The 19876-nt window shown below is 56.9% G+C and overlaps 1 protein-coding gene across 1 annotated transcript; it reads left to right on the top strand.

Moving 5' to 3' along the window:
* Window positions 1-730: 730 nt before the first annotated feature.
* On the top strand, window positions 731-19083 carry ATP8B3 (ATPase phospholipid transporting 8B3; the record flags this gene model as incomplete). The annotated part of the gene is made up of 27 exons (XM_082495370.1): window positions 731-785; window positions 1418-1509; window positions 2036-2149; window positions 2596-2694; window positions 3159-3220; window positions 3834-3906; window positions 4314-4384; window positions 4962-5044; window positions 5637-5795; window positions 6241-6329; window positions 7133-7326; window positions 8025-8233; window positions 10088-10122; window positions 10571-10727; window positions 11217-11405; window positions 11850-11962; window positions 12356-12520; window positions 12822-12933; window positions 13265-13340; window positions 14596-14737; window positions 15187-15454; window positions 15964-16187; window positions 16823-16906; window positions 17176-17415; window positions 17625-17763; window positions 18041-18171; window positions 18847-19083. 27 exons carry the CDS (start codon window positions 731-733, stop codon window positions 19081-19083), a joined length of 3612 nt encoding a protein of 1203 aa, XP_082351496.1.
* Between the last annotated feature and the right edge of the window lie 793 nt (window positions 19084-19876).

Genomic DNA, 19876 nt, shown 5'->3' on the forward strand with positions numbered 1-19876 from the left:
TGTCATTGATGAAGGTGGCCGCGCTCTGGGCATGACGGATGCTCGAGTGCGATGGCAGGACGGGGAGAGTTTCTATTCCTCGCTGATGACTTCAAATGATTTCCCATAACTTCCTCGGAGAGGAAAAATGTCTTTGAGTTTGTCGTGAGCTGCTGGGACCGGGCAAAGGCGGGTCTGAAAGATGACCCACGCCAAAGCCGCGGAGCAGCCCCGAGGACACCGAGGAGGCAGCGGTCTACGCAGGCGACTCCCAGCGCCAATGCTCACGAGAAGTTTGGGTCAGCGTAAGGCACCCGCGAAGGGCAAATCTGTGACCGTCAGACAAAAATGCCAGGGCGAAGTGGGTTGCAATTCAGATCTGAGCAGTGGCTGGTCCTGCAAGAGGCGGAGCGAAGAACGTCGGGCATCAGAGATGTCTTCTGATGACAAATACTCAGCCTGACGTCACTGGTCTGTGACATTCAGATGGCTACAGAGGACGCCGTGTCAACGTAGGGCTTTACATCTCTGGAGCAGTAAAAAGGTCTAAGTTAGTTTGTGGCTCCAGGGAAGACACCCGCCCCCAGCTGTGCTCAGAAGAGTGTCCCTTCTGCACGATGTCCTCCCCCTGGAGAGGCGGAGGGCCCAGCTTTGGGATGTGGGAGCATCCCGGCGGGATCACGCTGTCTTTGCTTGGCGTTGCAAATACCTTTGGTTGTCCTTGTTCCTAGATCCCGGCAGCGGCGGCGGCATGGCGGCGCAAGACCCGGCCTCGGGCTGCCTCCACGGAAAGAAGCAGCTGCCAGGTCAGTGTGCAACAAGCGTGTTTGGGTTTTGTTGGTTTTTTTTTTCCCCTTTTTTTTTTTAGACAGTTTATGAGAAAGTTGACTGTGGGACAGAATTTTGAGGTGGGAAAGAAGCAGATTTAGGGTGAAATAGTCCGGAAGGATTGACCGTTCAGCTAGGGCGCAGGAGTTGGGGAACATGGCTGGGATGTCCCTTGCTTGGTGGTATCTGCACTGGGATAGCAAAAATGAAATCAGGAGAGGAACGACCAACCTTCAGAATAGCAAAGACTGTGCTTGGAGGAGTCATCCTTCACCCGGCCTGATTCTACTGTCAACCCAAAATCTGAGCCCAAACGGTTAACCCGAGGCCCAGAGGGGAAGTGTGCGCAGCAGTCCTACATCTCTGGAAGCTTTTGGCCCCCTGCCCCCTCTGTCCCCTCTGTGAACGAGCTGACCCCAAAGGTCCAGTTCCATTCCCAGTTGTACCTCCAGCGGCTCCCAAGCTGTAGGTGCACTATGGAATGCCAGCAGCGGGTCACCATGAGCCCAGTGGCACCATCACTGGTCTTTGTGTCCTCCTTGGCGGCCAGAGGCTGATGGCCAGGGCCTGGCTCTGACGAGAGCTGGTGGATATCCACTTGCTTTTCCAGCTTTCACCTGGGAGGTGAGGGCCAATGACCGAAACTACCACATGCAGTTCAAGAAGAAATTTGCCTTCTGTCTGACCAAGAAGAAGTATGCGGTGAGTCAGCCTGGGCCAGTCCCGGGCCACTTCTTTACCCAGACCCTGATTCCTGAGCTGGTGGTGACACGTCAGAGATGCTGCAGAGATGCTCCAGTAGGATGGAGAGTCACATACATAATCCTCAATGAAGAGGAAGGGCTGCTCCCTGCCTGGTGCCCCAGATGCCCTCTGAAACTGTCAGCCGAGGAGCAGAACTGTATGAAGGATACTTTTTAGTCTGATGGTCAAATCAAAAGAAAGACTTTTGAAAAAGTTTAAATTGAACAAAACCAGATTATTTTTTTTCCCAGCTGAATAGTGACTATCTAGTTGGGCGTCCGTTAGGTATGCTTTAGATGATCAGAAGCAAATTATTTTGTTTCAATTTTATATGGCCCTTTGCTGTAATAAATATCTTCATTATGGCTTGGGTAAATTTTTAAAGGCATCTCTCATGCCATGCAAAGTTGAGAAGTCCTAAAACCACCAGAATGTTTTTGGTATTTTCAAAACACATCCTTGATTTCACGCCTTTCTTCTGCAGGGCAATGCCATTAAGACAGCCAAGTACAACATCTTTACCTTCCTGCCACTGAACCTCTATGAGCAGTTTCATCGCATGGCCAACGTCTACTTCGTCTTTGTCATCCTCTTACAGGTGGGATGGACACCGAGGTGTGTGAGACGGGGTTGTCTTGTGTTTAGAGTAGGGGACTCTGGTCTAAAATGGTGTGAAGGATGCGGCTTTTCAGTGGTGTTCATCGTCTTTCATGAACTCCGAGGGGTTTAACCTCTATTAAGTTTGGTTACTTTGAAGTGATTGGGTTTGGATATAAGCGAAGCTCATGTGGACCACTCCTAAATAGAAATCCTACCCTCCAAATTCAGGGACTCGCATGCATTTCACACATCCACTTCAAAAAAGAGGTGGAAATTCAACAAAACGGTTCTCTGTAGACAGAGATGTTGATTTGATTCGTCTTAGACGGGTTCCTGCCATCCTCAGGCGCTGGCTGGGGAGGGCACCTGGGGGCGAGGAGTCACTTCAGGTGTCCCAAGGTGGGATGAAAGTTGTGTCAGTGGTCTAAAATTCTCCTTCTCTAGACCTTCCCCGAGATCTCCACACTGCCCTGGTACACTCTGCTGTTCCCCCTGAGCTGCCTTCTCACCATCCGGGGTCTACGAGACCTGATTGATGACATTGTGAGTATGAGTTGGAGCGAAAGGCTGTGAGTATTGGGCAAAGGTCCTGGGGGAGTGGACGGTCGGCAGAAAGGGCTCCTTTGCTGTGGGGAGAGCTGAAAAGCTTGGGAGTCACCATCATTCATCGTTCCTGAGGTACCACCAACTTTACCATGTCCAAAACGCTTTGTATGTTCCCTTGGGAAGGATGTGACCGGCAGCCGGTTGCTTTCTTTGGGGTCTAGACCCCCATCTTTGTCATCTTAACCAACGGCTACATTCCCAGGTTGGTCCTCAGAAGTACCTCGGGGGGATTTTGCCTCTTTGTTCGTCAGAATACATCTTCCAATGACTTCAGACAGCAGATCTTGCCCTGGGGCTGAGGCAGCAGATTATGGCATTAAGAGGGTTGTTTTCATGGCCCAAGGAAGTCTGGCATGGCCCATCCCTTTCTTTTGGCCTCTTTTTTTCTCTCCTCTGTGCAGAGCCGTCACCAAAGTGACAGAAACATCAACAACAGGCCATGTGAAATCCTGTCTGGGAAGAGGTGAGGGGCTTTGGGAAGCTGTTCCCGTGTTTTCCAGGCCTGTGTGGAACGATGACGGATCATCTGAAGTGCTGAGCATCCTTGAGCGTAGCGGCTGAGAAGGGTTTTGGTGGGAATGTCCCTCACTCTGCAAACTCCCATCACCTCCCAAAATCTGCTGCAGGTCCAGCTGTTCCCTTGGAGGGATGATCGTACCCCCGTCACAGACAACGGGTCTAAAAACAGCCCTAATTTGCTGTGATACGCTGGGAGAAGGGTTTCCTGGCCACAGAAGTTCCTCCAAGTCTTCATATCTAACCCACGGAGTCATACTCCTGCTAAACACTGGTCCAGGGAAGGACCAACATTTCCCACCTGTGGCCAGGGGGCCGTAAGTCCCTGCCACCCGCGGGGAGGGGAGATACGGATGTCACAAATGGGTACTTGTGCCCTCCTCACTGCTCAGCCGTCCTTTGGTCATGCAGATGGGAGGCCACCGTGGTGGCAGAGGAACCAACAATCTGGAGGCCCCATTGATGCAAGAGGCTGGGACGGACACAGAGGACAGAAACAGCCGCGGCCCCCGTTCCCCCGCTTCTGCAAGGGTAAAAATATCCTCTGAATTCTCCTGCAGCTTCCGCTGGCAGAAATGGCGTGACATCTGTGTCGGGGACATCGTCCGCCTGCGTAAGGAGAGTTTCGTCCCGGTGAGCGGGGCCTTGGAGCTGGCTGCGGGAGGGGGGGGGGGAGTTTCAGCGAGGAGGGAGGATGGGGCCAGGCTCTTTTTGGTGGTGCCCAGTGACAGGACAAGAGGGAACGGGCACAAACTTGAGTATAGGCAGTTCCACCTAAACACGAGGAGGAACTTCTTTACCTTGAGGGTGGCAGAGCACCGGCACAGGCTGCCCAGGGAGGTGGTGGAGTCCCCATCTCTGGAGACATTCCAAACCCGCCTGGACGCGTTCCTGTGCCACCGGCTCTAAGGTGGCCCTGCTCTGGTGGGGGGGTTGGACTAGATGATCTCCTAGAGGTCCCTTCCAACCCTATGTATGATTCTATGATTCTATGAGGGGCTCAACCGGGTGCTCTCTCTCCCCCCTTTTTGCTCTTCAAGGCTGACATGCTCTTGCTGTGCAGCTCGGAGCCCAGCAGCCTGTGCTACGTGGAGACTGCCGACATCGACGGGTGAGGAGAAGGGCACAGGACCACGATTGCCACGGGAGGAGAAGGGCAGAGACATCCCAGCCAACGGCTGAAGCCTCTGGTCTTGAGCCCCCACAGCACTGGGGGGGGGGGCTCAGGCACACTGGCAGGGCTGCAAGTCCGGCAGAAACCATGGGGTGTAGGGGATCCTCTGAACGCTAAACCTACAGACACCCGAGAAATGGGATTTGAGCCCCAAATTTTGAAAACGGGAAGCCAAAACCACTTTTGAGGCTTCCACAGAGCAGCTGGTGACCTTGGGCATCTCTCTCTGGCTCTCGGCTCTCTCCCAGCCACGCTGAGGACAGCAGCTCCCCCGTCCTTCCCACCTCCATCTACTGGATGATTTAATGGTGGGGTCACCGGGCCAGGGCTCTCTCCCTGCAAGAGAGCTCCATGTCTGGCACGATAGGTCCCTATCTCACTTTTCATTGCCACCACTCATGTAATCACCCGATAATTAACGGCCACCTCTGTCCCATGGGTCCGACAGCAAAATTAACAGCTCTGTTACCCCACCGGGTTGTTTTATTTTTCCCTCCCTGGCTCTCGTTCGCAGGGAAACAAACCTGAAGTTCAGACAAGCCCTTCTGGTCACCCACCAGGAGCTGGTGAGCGAGGAGACCATGGCTGCCTTTGATGGTGAGTCTCCCAGATAGGCAAGGATGCGGCCATCCCACCGGGATGGGATGGGTTCAGCCCCCGGGAAGTCTCTGTCCCCCTCAGGCACCAAGTGCCATCGGTCCAATAGGAGGTTGGATGTCCTCCTGCCTGCAAGGAGCCAACGACCTTGCCTGGAGGCCCTTCCCCAGCAGAGTGGCTCTGTGATGGGTCCATCAGGGTTCTGCACCTTCCCTCTTTCCCTCTGCCCTGCAATCAAGTGCGTGGCTCCCAAACCTGAGCTCAGACCCTGGATTTTTTCCCCTTTGGTCCTCCATAGGATGCAGAATCCCCTCTCAGAGGCTCTGGGTTTCCACTTTCTCCAATTTTATAGCCCAGGGCGGTTCCTGGACCGGGCACCCTCCCAGCACTACAAGGTGGTTCTCCAGTTTAGCCTTAATTTGAGCCGTCTGTCCCTCAGCTGGATCTGGAGATGCCCTGACAAAACCTGAATCTTCCCGAGAAGCCCCCAGCACCCCTCTTGGGAGGGGGCAGGCATGGTGGGGGGTGAGGGGAGAGGAAGGTCCTCTCGTTTGCCCCCAATCCATCACCTGAATCGTGCCCTCTGCTCAAGGGAGAGTGACCTGCGAGGAGCCCAACAGCCGCATGCACAGCTTCACCGGCACCTTGGAGTGGAGGGGCGAGACCTTCTCACTTGACAGCGAAAGGATCTTGCTGCGAGGCTGCAAGCTTCGCAACACCGACGTTTGCTACGGCTTGGTTATCTACGCAGGTGGGCGCCCAGGAAGGGCCAAAACCACCCAGGTGACCGGGGATGGGGATTTTAAGCTACCCGAGCGCTTCTGGCACCAGCAGGTCCCATCCTCAGGGAGATGATGTGGTGGTACCAAAGCTCTGCTCTACCCGGGTTATATTTCACCCGCACCACGTCCTGGATCCACTTTGTGGCCCTTTGCGCTTTGCGGCTCAGCGCAGCTGAGAACTTGGCCGTGAGCAGCTGTGGGAAGAGGGGAGGGGTAGGATTTGGTGTAAGCAGCACTTCTCCGGGTGCGCAGCCCCAGCTTGATTAACCACTGATGGAGGGATGCAGTCCTCTGAAGTCTTCAGAGGTGGAAGACTCCATGTTGTTATGGAGGAAACCAGCATCACGTAGCTGCAAGTCAACCTTCGGGGGGCTGTGGACTTGCGTTTTGACTTCTAAAATGTTTCTCGTCCAGGATTTGATACCAAAATTATGAGGAACTGTGGAAAGATCAAGCGGAAGAAAACCAAGCTGGACCGCATGATGGACCGGCTGGTGATCATAGTGAGTGTGGTACAAACACCTCCTGCCCTGGTCCATCGGCCTCCTGGGGTTGCTCACAAGTCTTCTCTTGAGAGGCTGCTTGCTTGGGTGATGCTGATTTTCTTAAGCTTGCGATATTTTGCTCAAAATATCTTGGGTTTAACATGTTATGGGCAAATACCAAGCGATGTTCTCAGGAAGTGGCAGTTGCTGGGTCTGGAGCCGCCTGCGTGGTGGTTGTGTTGCTTAAACCCTGGACGCTGGCAGCTTTGAGTCCTCAGCTGTAGAGCAGACCCTTGAACCAGCTGGAGTATTCAGGAGCTCCAAGCCCTCCTGGCCTGCTTTACTAACCCATAACCGTGGAGGTCCGAGAAGGCATTTTGGGCTGAGGGACCTGCAGGAGGGTGGGGGAAGGAGGAACCTTTCCTCTGGGGGAAGCAAAACAGCGTGGTCATAATGAGGATGGCTCTTACTCCTGTTCCTGGTGGTTGAGCGTCATCACCTCTCAGGTTGGCCACTAGCATTCCTCTGTTGACTGGCACTTCAGCAGGAGGGCTGTAGGACACCCCCTTGTCCAGGGAGATGGTGTCTGAGGCAATTAGGAGGGTGGGAAAGTTGGGGTTTTCTCTGAAGCGGAAATACGTGCTGTGGTCCTTCAGTCTTGGCCCAGGATGAGCTCTGAGAACCTGAAGGCACAAGGACACTTTTCCACAAGTTTACAGCTAAATGAGACAAACAGTCTGGAAGGGGCAATGGTTGATCCTAGAAAAGAGTCTGGTGGGCTCTGTGTGATGTGACGGTCTCATCCTGGCTTCCCATCTCAGATCTTCCTGGTGCTGTTGGCCACATCGCTGTGCCTCGCCGTTGCCTCTGGGTTCTGGGCCAGGATGTTCCAGGAGAAGCACAGCTACCTCTCTGCTCTCTACAAGCATACGACTCCTGCCCAGCAGGCCTTCTTCAACTTCTGGGGCTTCACGATCCTCCTGAGCATCATCATACCCATGTCCATGTATATAACGTAAGAACACCAGAGCTTGGAAGGGATCGGAGATCAGTACCCCACTCCCTGTCCTTGGCCATCATCTGGCACCTCAGTTTAAGCCACAAAATGAGGCTGCACAAAGGATCCAGCTGTGACCCCGAGCAAGTCATTCCCATATGTTCCCTTAGCCGTAAGGATGGATGGGGGGGGGGGGGGGTGTCTTACAAACATCGACGATGTGCTTCGAGGTCTTCTCAGAGGAAAGCCAGAGAAGAGGTGCAAAGACTGATGTACTGATGTTGGGATTGGGCAGGCTGAGGATGGCCACCGATGAGGGTGGCGTTTCCCACCAGCAGGGTCGGGAAGAGAAGGGCGCGCAGCCATTGTGAGCAGGCAATAATCACAATTCGTGCTGGAAGAAGCAGTTTCCAAACCCTTGGGCCCTTCGCTGAATCTCCAGATCTATGAAATTTGTCATCAAGGGCCAGATTTCAAGAGGGGCACCCAGTTGCCCGGCACCCAGTGGGCCATCTCACTCCGGTGTGATGAGCCTTCTGGAAAACTGGCCGCGCACAATGAAAACCCTCTTGCTCCCCCCAAGCTCAGAGCAATAGGATCCAGGTGGGGAGTTGCCCTCTGCCCTTTCGTCCCGTGTCAGATCCCCAAGACCCCCTGAGCTGTGAGTAACGCGATCTCCTTCCCCGGTGTAAGTTTTCTTCTATCGGACTCCTTAGGTTCGAATTCATCTATCTGGTGAACAGCTTTTTTATCAACTGGGATCTGGAAATGTATTACGCTGTCAAGGACATTCCAGCAAAAGCCAGAAGCACCAGCCTCAATGATCAGCTCGGCCAGATCGAATATATCTTCTCGGACAAGACTGGTACCTTGACGCAAAATGTTATGAGCTTCAAGAAATGCTGCATCAATGGGACCATCTATGGTAACTTTTGGTGGATGCAAGTCTGTAGAGACTCATGAGTGAGGTAGAACTTGAATTTAGGCCACTTTGGTTCTTCTCCTGGCTTGCTAGGAAGCTTGGGGCGTATGGATTGATCTTGGTGGTCCGGCACGTTGGGTGGAAGCTGTGGGAATTCATCTTGTTCTCATCTCCCCTGTTAGAGGTGCTTTGCGGGGACCACCACGCCTGCAGTCACATTTGTCTTGTGCTCCCACGGGGCACAGTTCTGCCCTCTTAAAACACGTGCCTGCCTTTCGGGAGAGGTATCGTGCCCCAAATTCCGCTGAGATCAGCTAGGTCTTCCCTGATACAAAAGGGACCCTGGGGTTAGGAGCTCAGCACGGCCACATGGCAAACACGTAGTCTGAGTGAGGTGGATCCCACCTGGGTGATGGTGGCCCAGGTGTCCAGGACAGGGCAGGCATAGGAGCCACAGGGTGATGGGCCAGTGAGGTCCACGGATTTTTATTTTCTATGAAGGTCTTGGAGAGAAAAAGGAGGTTTCGCTTTTCTTCTTTGCGTCGCTTTCTGGTGAACCTCCAGCTTGGTTTCCAAATCTGGGCACTCTGAGGCTTTCAGGTGACCTATGGAGGAGGCAAAAAAAAAAAAAAATATCGTTTCCCTCAGGTTGTTTCTTTACAGCGAATGCATGTCATTGGTCTTCGGGGTTTTTTATGATTCTGTTTGGGTTTTCCCTTAGAAACCTGAGAATTGCCAAGTCCTTCCTTTTGTTATTGCTACGCTTACTCCAGCTCTCGGCTGACTTTTGGGAGCTGTCTCGGTGCTTCATTAGTGAAATTTAGCAAGCAGGGCGGGCCAGAGCTTTAGCACGGAGCTCCTTTTCCCCCGAGATAAATTGGGACAAATGGACAGTGCTAAAAGCGAAGAGGAGGGGAAAAAAAAAAAAAAAAAAAAAATCTGGCAAAGTTTTTAAGCGGGAATAACCCCCTTTTTTTCCCCGCCTGATGGACGTGTCGCACCTCCGTGATCCCACCAGTCTCTGGCCAACCACAGAGTCTCCCAGGAAAAGCGGGGGAAGGCCAGACCTGAATTTTAACAGGAAAACCGTGTAGAAAGTCACAGGAGTGACGCCTGCTGCCAGCTCTCTATTACGGAGTCACGGTATTTTCCGAGTTGGAAGGGACCTCTAGAGATCATCCAGCCCCACTCCCCTGCCAAAGCAGGATTGCTCGGAGCGCATCACTCAGGACTGCATCCAGGCGGGTCTGGAGAACCTCCAGAGAAGGGGACTCCCCCCCTCCCTGGGCAGCCTGTGCCAGTGCCACCTGAACCGTAAAGAAGATTTTCCGTGTATTTGAACAGAACTTCCTGTGTTCCAACTTGTGCCCATTGCCCCTCATCCTGTCACTGGGAACCACTGAAGAGAGCCTGGCTCCATCCTCCTTCAACTCACCCTTTAGATACGCCATAATAAGGTCTCCCCTCAGCCTTCTCTTCTCCAGGCTAAAGCGTCCCAGTGCTCTCAGCCTTTCCTCATACAGGAGATGCTCCAATCCCTCAGTCATCTTAGTTGCCCTACGCTGGACCCTCTCCAGCAGTTCCCTGTCCCTCTTGAACTGGGGAGCCCGGAACTGGACACAGTATTCCAGTTGTGGCCTCACCAGTACAGAGTAAAGGGGGAGAATGACCTCCCTCCACCTCCTGGCCACACTCTTCCCTGTGCAGCCCAGGATGCCATTGGCCTTCCTGGCCACAAGGGCACATCACTGGCTCAGGGATAATTTACTATCTACCAGGACCCCCAGATCCTTCTCCTCAGAACTGCTTCCCAGCAGGTCCACCCCCCTATTAATTGAATTATTTTTATTTTGGCAGGTACAGGCACGGGCCGTGAGAACAAGCAGCCATCGGTGCGTAACTCCCCTCTCCCATGTAGCGTGGGGCCGGGCGCTGCTCCTCACTGTCCCCAAAGCGGTGGCAGTTATTGATGACACCGGCAGCAGGACCAGCCCGTTGGTTTGGAACACGGCTTGCTTGCGACGGGGTCCCATGCTCTCACAGAGGCATGTGCTTCCTCGGGCTGGCGAGTTTGCCAGTTCTCAGCTGCCGCTTAAGGACAGGGGAGCCACCAGGTTTACAAAATAATCCCATTCTGATTTTTATTTTATTATTATTATTATTATTATTCCCAACCTTTTTATACTCACCCCCAATGCAGAGCTCCACTTACGGGCTCTGATCAGGATCGGACCGTGCCGGCACAGGGTCCCTACATTGCGACCCAGCAGCATCCCCGGTGCGGTGCCCCGTGCTCGGTCCCTCTCTCGGGTGCCTGCAGTCTGCCCGTGCCTCTTGCAGGGGTCAGGGTTGACCTGGAGCCACCACGGGGAGAAGAAGTTGGACTTTTGCGACGCGACGCTGCTGGAAGCCGCCCGGCGGGACAGCGACCCCGTGCTGAGGGAGTTCCTGAGGCTGCTGGCCCTCTGCCACACCGTCATGGTGGAGGAGAAGGGCGGTGGGTTGGCCGCAGCGGTTGACGTGCTCGGAGTGGGGTCGAGCTGCCGTTCAAGGCATCGAAGCCACGATGGCTTTTTCCATCACCCAGCAAAGCTCTGCTGGGGGGGATGCAGGTGGCGTGAGAGCCCGGGGATGCTTTGGACACATGGATGTGTACATTCGGGTTTGTTTTAAAGCTAATTAGTTGGAACAGAAGCACAGCGGGGATAATCCATCCCTGTCTGGGCACGTGTCCTGCTTGGGGCAATGAGCAGAAGAGATGGGACAAGTAGGACTGAGTTTCCCTAGCCTGGTGGCTTGGACTTTAGGGTCTCCATAGATAATGTTGGTGCTGGGAAAGAACAGGGTGTTTCAGGTGGTGGCTGCCCTGCTGACTGGCTACGGGCTCGCAGGAACAAGGCAGTCTGGTGGAGAAGGCCTTCGTGGACTTGGCCACCAAGAGTTGCTTAGCTGGGAGTCTTGTCTAACTCCTACTCCTCTTCTGCAGACCAGCTGGTTTATCAGGCAGCTTCACCGGATGAAGAAGCGCTGGTGTTGGCAGCCAGGAACTTGGGGTACGTCTTTCTGGCCCGAACACAAGACACCATCACCATCAGTGAACTGGGGATGAAGAGGACGTACAAAGTGCTGGCCATGCTGGACTTCAACAGCGATCGCAAGAGGATGTCTGTCCTGGGTGAGCAGGACGGGGTCTCTTGGGGGCCACCCCAGAAACACAGAGGGTCCCATCCTGCAAGGGATGGCACTGGGACGGCTGTGATTGACCACAACTGGCATAGGGGCTCCTAAGGACCGTCGTGGTCATCCCTGTGGTTTTGCTCACCCTGATACCTTGGTGAAGGCAGCCGAGAAGGGTTTGAGCAGCGATTAAGGGTTTGAGCAGGAAGCGTGAGTAAATCAGGGGCTCAGAGGAGGTGTGTGAGGAACCGGCAGTCCTTGAGACCTGGTCCTGCCTTGTGGTGGTGTAGATCTGGGGACATTCCTGTGCTTCTTGTGACTGTGAGCAGAAAAGCACTAGCGTCCCCTGGGGTGCCTTCTGCAGCATGGCCATTGCGTGGGGACAACGATGCGTGAGAACCATCTCCCTGGGTACCTAAGCTGTCCTTCCCCTCCTTCCCAGTGCGAGACCCCCAGGGCATGATTCGGCTCTACACCAAAGGGGCTGACACGGTCATCCTGGAGAGACTGCAGAGGCGAGGGCCCAATGAGACCTTCACCGAGATGGCGCTGGATGTGAGTCTGGGGTGGAAAGGGCTGGTCTCCCTGCTGCTGGCTTTGGGCTGGCTGTCCTGGAGTCCCCTTGCTGCTCTTTCTCCCTCCGCCTTCAGGATTTTGGTCCTTCTTTCTTCCTTCTGCTCTAGGAGCCCCACCTGCATATGGGGCAGGGGCTAAGAGGGCATCAAATCCACCTTCGATGTTCTGCATGGACCAGTTGCATCGCAAGGCTGCTTATGGGGATGCTGTAGGGTGGGGGAGGGAGTCAGAGCCCAGAGGGAGACCCCCAGATCCTGCAGGGCCTTCTGGCTCTGCCCATGGGAGCATTGCGGTTGGCTGGCGTGATGCCCTGGTCCACCGTGAGAGTCATCCTGGTTGAGGGAAGGGAGACCTGACGTCTCATCTCTGCAGCGCTTTGCAGAGGAGACACTGAGGACTTTATGCCTGGCCAGCAAGGAGGTGAGCGAGGTCGAGTACAGCGTGTGGAGCAGGCGGCACCGTGAGGCCAGCGTCCTGCTGCAGGACCGCGCGCGGGAGCTGGACAAGCTGTACGAGGAGATGGAGCAGAACCTGCAGGTGGGATGAGGCTGGGGTTTCGGAGGAACCAGCTCTGCTGGTCCCACAGAGGGCAGGAGTGTGGGGTTCAGCTCTCTGGGATGAGGGGGTGAAGTGTCCAACCCAACACCCCCTCCCTGGGTTGGAGGGCAGGCAGACCTCCCCCCCAGGGGTGACTGTGACATGCCAGTAGACACTGGGATAGACATCCGTCAGGTTGCGTCCACCCATGGGCAAGGACCCCTTGTTGGGTCCAGGGGTAATTCCCACTTCCGCATCTTGCCCTGCCCCATGTCATGCCACCCACTCACCCTCCTTCCAGCTGCTTGGGGCCACGGCCATTGAGGACAAGTTGCAAGATGGAGTCCCTGAGACCATCCAGCTGCTGAAACTGGGCAACATCAAAGTGTGGGTGCTGACAGGAGACAAACAAGGTCAGTGGAGGCAACCTCAGATCCCACCAACACACTTCAGCTTCTCCCCTAACCAGGATCAAAGAGATAGGAGACCCTGGGAGCGGGAAACAACCAGGGTCTGCTCTTCCCTTTAATATAAAATTACAGCATGTCCCACAGATCGTGTCACCCATGGGGAAACTGAAGCCAGGGAAGCCATCTGCACGATGGCACAGAGCTGGGGCAGAGCCCCCAGCAGCTGCTGCCCACCAAGGGCTGTTGGACCCGAGGGCTGGCGGCTGCCTCAGGGTTGGGGCGAGGGGGGACCAGCACCATGTGGCCATCAGCTGTTGACACCTGCATGTTGCAGAGACCGCAATGAACATTGGCTACGCGTGCAAGCTGCTGACGGATGACATGGAGATCCTGGAGGAGAAGGAGATCAGGTGAGGAATCATGACCTCCTGGTTCAGGACATGGTTGTCCCCACTGAAGACACCCAAGGGCATAGGAACCTGTGCAGGGTGGGCAGAGTTTGACTCTGCCAGAGATGATTCTTCTTCCCTGTCCCAGTCTGGACATCCATGGCCCTCATCTGCAGATGCAGAGGAACCTTATGAAATTGAGGAACCTTGTGAAATTCAACACGGGCAAGAGTAGGGTACTGCATCTGGGGAGGAATGACCCCATGCACTGGTACAGGTTGGGGGCTGACCTGCTGGAGAGCAGCTCTGTGGAAAGGGACCTGGGAGTGCTGGTGGCCAACAGGATGCCCATGAGCCAGCAATGTGCCCTGGTGGCCAAGAAGGCCAATGGCATCCGGGGGGGCATCAAGAAGAGTGTGGCCAGCAGGTGGAGGGAGGGCATCCTCCCCCTCTGCTCTGCCCTGGGGAGGCCACATCTGGAGCACTGTGGCCAGTTTGGGGCTCCCTGGGTCAAGAAGGACAGGGAACTGCTGGAGAGGGTCCAGCAAAGGGCTACAGAGATGATGAGGGGACTGGAGCATCTTTCTGATGAGGAAAGGCTGAGGGACGTGGGGCTGTTCAGTCTGGAGAAGAGAAGACTGAGGGGGGATCTTATCAATGCGTATCAATCCCCAAAGGGAGGGTGCCGGGGGGATGGGAACAGCCTTTCCTCAGCGGTGCCCAGTGACAGGACAAGAGGGAACGGGCACAAACTTGACCATAGGAAGTTCCATCTGAACCTGAGGAGGAACTTCTCTCCTGTGCGGGCGGCAGAGCACTGGCACAGCTGCCCAGAGAGGGGGGGAGTCTCCCACTCTGGAGCCATTCCAAACCCGCCTGGAGGTGTCCTGTGCCACTGCTGGAGGTGCCCCTGCTCTGGCAGGGGGTGGGATGGGGGAGCTCCAGAGGGCCCTTCCAACCCTGACCAGTCTGGGATGCTGTGCTTCTCCAGGCCTCCCCATCTGTTTCTGCCCCTACAGCAGTCTCTTCCTTGACAGGCTTTGACCAGAAAGTGCATAAGCTCTCCCCCTCAGGGACATTGGCTGATTTTTGATACCAGTGAGCCCCGGGGCTCCCTCTCTGTCCCTCCCTGTTCCCACCACTGGGTCCCTGTTCCCACCACTGGGTCCCTGGAGCTGGCTTTGAGATGGCGAAGGCCAATTGTAGGTCTCAGTCTGAAGCAAGGCAGCGTGCCCACTGGCCCCAGCTCAGTTCCAACCACCCCTTCCTCACCCAGCGAGATCCTCGAGGCTTACTGGGTGAGCAACAACAACCTCAGCGGCAGCGGGGAAGCCCTGTGCAGCGGCCGCCTCTCCCAGCAACGCCCGGAGGCTTCGCCCCACAAGAAAAGAGCTCTCATCATCAGCGGGGACTTCCTGGTAAGGCGGCACTTGGATGCTCTTCTCTGCTCCCTGCCTGCGCCGGCAGATCGCTGTTTCTGCCCTGATGCTATCCAAGTCCTGGGTGGCACCAGCTCGTGGAGGAGGTGATGCCCCTCCTGCCCAAGGGGTGGGAAAAGCCCGTTTTTGGGCTGGGGAATGAAGAGTGGAGAAAGGGACAACCTCGCGCTGGTCATTTGGTGTTGAGGGGCTTCGACCACACCTGCCTGACCAGTCTTCTGGGATGACGCAGGCTGGTGGGATCACATGCTCTTCTGGTCATACTGGGACAAACTGGTCTCGTGGGCACAGTGCCTGCTGCATGACAAGCTTGGAGAAAACTAAGGTCACTTTTACGTAGCACCTACGAGAGCATCATTGAGGAGCTGAGAGGCCTCATGCTGTGAAGGCTACGGGTGAGGTCCCAACCACATGTACTCTCCCCTAAGGACAAAATCCTCCACACGGGAGAGGTGCTGAAGGAGAAGAAGCGGTGGCTGTGGCGGCAGCTGGCTTGCTGCAGGGCTATCGGCTCGCAGGAGCAAGGCAGTCCGGTGGAGAAGGCCTTCGTGGACTTGGCCACCAGCTGCCAGGCAGTGATCTGCTGCAGAGTGACTCCCAAGCAGAAAGCCCTCATTGTGCAGTTGGTGAAGAAGCACAAGAAAGCCATCACGCTGGCCATCGGGGACGGGGCCAACGATGTCAACATGATCAAAAGTGAGGCTCGGGGCAGGGGAGAGCGTGGGTTTTAGCCGGCGCGTCCCACTGGTTGGGAGTGGTGGTGCCCCATCTCCCATCTCCACCACCTCACCCTCTCCTTCGAGGTGAGGAGCTGGGAGGGGAGCGCCGCCCCAGTTCCCCATGTTGCCGTGGTGGGAGGGCAGCGGGAGGCACAGGACGAGGACTGGGACCAGCCTTGGCCGGGAGAAGGGTGGAACAGTTGCTTTAGCAGCAGGGATGAAGCTTCAAGCTCCAACCTGGGCAGGCGGCAGAGACCTCCCTGCCCCTCTCCAGACACGGGGCTGTGCTCTTCACGTGCCCCGCCATGCCTGGCATCTCACTGCCGCAGCCGTGGTGTGTGACGAGAGGGGAGCTTCTTCCCTCTGCCCACCGCTCCTGGATTCACCCTCTGCCCCATCAGCCCGGGGACGAGCCACAGGGAAATCGAGCACCCGGCTCCCCAAAAACCTCTCCACCCGCGTTTCACACCCTCCTGTCTCCCGCAGCCGCCGACATCGGTGTGGGCATCAGCGGGCTGGAGGGCATGCAAGCCGTGCAGTGCAGCGACTATGCCCTGGCGCAGTTCTCTTACCTCCAGCGCCTCCTGCTCGTCCACGGCCGCTGGGCATACCTGCGCATCTGCAAGTTCCTCCGCTACTTCTTCTACAAGACCTTTGCTGGCCTTATGGCCCAGGTCTGGTTCGCATTCCACAGCGGATTCACAGCTCAGGTGAGGGACGCTGCCATTAGCAGAGGGGTCCCATCCGCCCCGTGGAGGTCTGCACAGCGCTGGTGCAGCCCCTCGGCTGAGGACCCCATGCAGGTCTCGTGCCTGGTACTGCCTGATGGGCACGTGTCCACATCACTGCCCTGGTCTCCTTTCTCCCTGGCCCTGGTATTGGGTTCTCCAATTATTATTATTTTTTTGGGGGGGGGGGGAGGTGTTGGGGGGCTGCCTGGCTGAGATGCAACTGGTTACCTGCTTTTTACCCGCCTGGATTGGGAAGAGCACCCCGGGGAGATATGGGATGCAGCTCAGTCTCGGACAGACTCGAGGAAAGATCGCCTGTGCATTAAGCTGCTTTCCCCTCCCCCCAAAAATGGGAGCTTTTATCCCAAGGGTCATCGGTATGACTTGATGCCCGCTGCCTGGCTCCAGCTCCCCATCTCCATCTGCAGGACGGTCCCACAGCCCACCCACCGCCGCAGAGAACGCGGGGCGATGTAGAGCCTGGGGCAAGACCCACGGGGGGTTCCCCAGCGTTTGGATGCCGGTCTCTTGGACTCGCCCCCGGTGCCTGGGCATCCTTTCGGCGTCTTTCCAAAGCATCGCTGAGCTCACAGCCGCTTTCTTCTCCCTTCTAGCCTCTGTACGAGGGCTGGTTCCTTGCGCTGTACAACATTTTCTACACCACGTACCCCGTGCTGTCCATGGGCCTTCTGGAGCAGGTACGGGTTCACCAGGCTGCGTCCTCGGTGGGTGTGAATCATCCCCGTGGTCGTTGCACCCCATCCACGTGGCTCTTTGTTGGTACCAAGCAGCTCAACGGGCACGTGGAGGTCACCACCGGTCCTGGGGTGCCTCTGTTTCCCATCACCCCAGAGCGAGCGGGTGGAGGGACTCAGCGCAGCTTTCCCAAAGGGTGTGTTGGGTGGGATTGCCCAATCCTGCTCTCCGGCCTGGGTGGGGAGGGTGATGCTTGGTGGCCTCCCGGCAGGATGTAAGCGCCAAGAAGAGCCTGGAGTTCCCCGAGCTCTATGTGATCGGGCAGCAAGACGAGCTCTTCAACTACCGCGTTTTCAGCGTCACCCTCCTGCACGGGGTCAGCACCTCGCTGGCCAGCTTCTACATCGCGCTCTGGGCCTTTGAGGACCACGTCGGCAGCAGGGCTGTCGGTGACTACGAGTCCTTCGCTGTCACGGTGGCCACGTCGGCGTTGCTGTCAGTCCTCATGGAGGTGAGCACCAGTCTGCCCTTCCCTACGCCGGCCCTGGGGCAGATGGTCTGGGACCGCAGCTGGACTCAGCCCTGGGCTCTCTGACACGATCCCCAGCAGCTCCATGGCTGGGGGATGGTCTGCCTTGGGGCAGGGGAGGAGTTAGGGATGAGGGGCTGTAGGGAAGAAGGTCCCCACAGCTTCTGTGTGCTCTGCCCTTGCCCCGGCAGATCATCCTGGACACCAAGTTCTGGACAGCTTTGTCCTTCCTAATGGTCACGGCCAGCCTGCTGCTCTTCTGCCTCTTCTCCTTCCTGACCCAAAGCATCAATGCCTTCAGGACAGCGCCTGCCATCTTCAACTTCCCAGGTGAGATGCCCCGGGGATCCCCATGGCCCTTCCCTTCTCCAGCCAGGGGAGCCCAGCCTGGGCTTTGTGCTACGAGCTGTTTCCCACCTTGTAGATCATCTCTTCATCACCACTTCTCAATCTTGCTTTCTTGATTTTTGACTCCGATTTAGGTGCCATCTCCTCTTTAGACCCCTCAACTCCTTCATGGGTGGGTGCCTGTCCCCCGACAGTTGTTCCCTCTGTCCTCTCCACCTTCCCTACTCAAAGATCACCCACCGACTTCTTGCGTTGATAGATGCCAGCCGGAATGCCCTGACCGACCCCTATGTCCTGCTCGTGGTCCTGCTGTCCTTGGTGGTGAACACCATCCCCTCGCTCACTGTCCGCTTGTACCGCACCATCGCGGGCAAAACCACCATCCAGCAGGTGAGGGCCGTGCGGGGGATGGCATGGGAAGGGGTCTGCCTCCTGCCGGCGTCCACGTCTGGGGCTGGCCAGGGCACTGCTGGTGATGGGAAGGGTGAGGTTCCCCAGGGAAGCTGCTGCCTGGGCCGTAGTGGTGGGACGTCACTTCCCCTTGGTGGCACCACTCAGCTGGTGGTGGTCTCTCATGACATGGGTATCCAAGTCTGGCTCCAGGGGCCTCTCCCCAAATCCATTCATGGCCCGATGGGAGGCCAGAGACCTGCTCCAGCTTTTGGAGAGGGTCTGTTTTGGGCTGCAGTAAGGAACTGCCCTCCAAGACTCCCCTGGAGCTGCCGCTTAGGAGGCACTGGGGTCTGCTACAGGGCTTGGTACCACCCCCAGCCTTGGTAGAGCTCACTCCCATCTGGGCTGTGGGTCACACCTTGCCGGTGGTACAAAGAGGTCCCAGATGGGAGCGGGGGTTGAGATTGTGCTCCAGAGCTCCAAGAGCTTTGAAGACCCCCATGAGACTCCCCACATTATTCATCCCATCGCATCAACTCAGGTGATGGTGGAGCTGGGAGCCAAACTGTGTTTTGGTGGAGGGCGTCCCGGCTCTCCCTGTGTGTCCCCCTCCTTGGGGCGAAGGCCTGCCTGGGAGGTGGCCACAGCCCTCATCTCCCCATCTCCTTGCAGAAGATCTGCCTGAAGGCCAGGCGGGAGCCGGAGCCCTCAGTGGAGCTGCGGTCCCATGTTCCTCGCGGCTCCTTCCACCGCCGCTCCAGCTACGCCTTCTCCCACCAGGAGGGCTACGCCGGCCTCATCACCCGCGGGGACAGCCTGCGTGCCGGGGCCACCCGCAGCACCACCCCGGGTCTCCTGCGCCCAGAGAAGACCCCGGCTATGTCCTCCCTCCCCAAGCCCTCGGCGTAGCCGTCCTGGCCAGCATCGACCTCCCACCATGCCGGGACAGGGGAGATGGCATCAAGGCGCAGGACTGTTTCGCTCCCTCCTTTTATGGGCATTTTTAAAAAACCGCTTCGGATGGTTTTGAAGCCTGGGCGGCCCCCGTGGCCAGGGGGGAGCTGGTCCAGCTTTGGGGGCTGCTGCTGCGGGCTCTGAGCTCAGGGACGCGTCCCTCCAGCAGCTCCATCTCCTCCGCGCAAGTGTGTGTGTGGGGGCTTTGCAGGAGGTCCTAACTCCATGAGAACTTCCACCTTCTGCCTCCATGCTCGGCCCCGGGGTGGCACCCAGCCCCCTTCCCTCTGCTGAGCCCCCTTGGAGCCGGTGGGGCGGGGGGGGCTTCCTCCTGCCCGGGGCTGATCCAAAACCAGCGACTCCGCTGCCCCAGGCTCGTTATTCCACCTCTGGATTAATAAAACGCCCCGACGCAAGGTCGGCGGCAGGGCCGGGGGGTGGGTGCAGCCCCTCACCCCTTCTCGCTCCCTCCCACGCCAGGGGTCCGGAGGTTGAGCCGCGGCGACTGCATGAAGACCCTCATCTCATTTTCCGGCGGCTTTCACCCGCGTCGCCCCAACACATCAGACTCAAACGGAAGAATATCTTAATTCCCCCTATTTGCTGGAGGGGCATCTACATCTCACCCATCGCCCGCGGGTTTTTCTTCTTCTCCAGCCGAACCAGCCCGCCTTCTTGCAGCCATCTCCACCTCCTCGCCATCGCCGTCCCTGCGCGAGGCGCCCGCGGCGGCGACGTCTGCTATGCG

Source organism: Vanellus vanellus, assembly GCF_965231255.1.
Source record: "Vanellus vanellus genome assembly, chromosome: 25".
NCBI lineage: Eukaryota > Metazoa > Chordata > Aves > Charadriiformes > Charadriidae > Vanellus > Vanellus vanellus.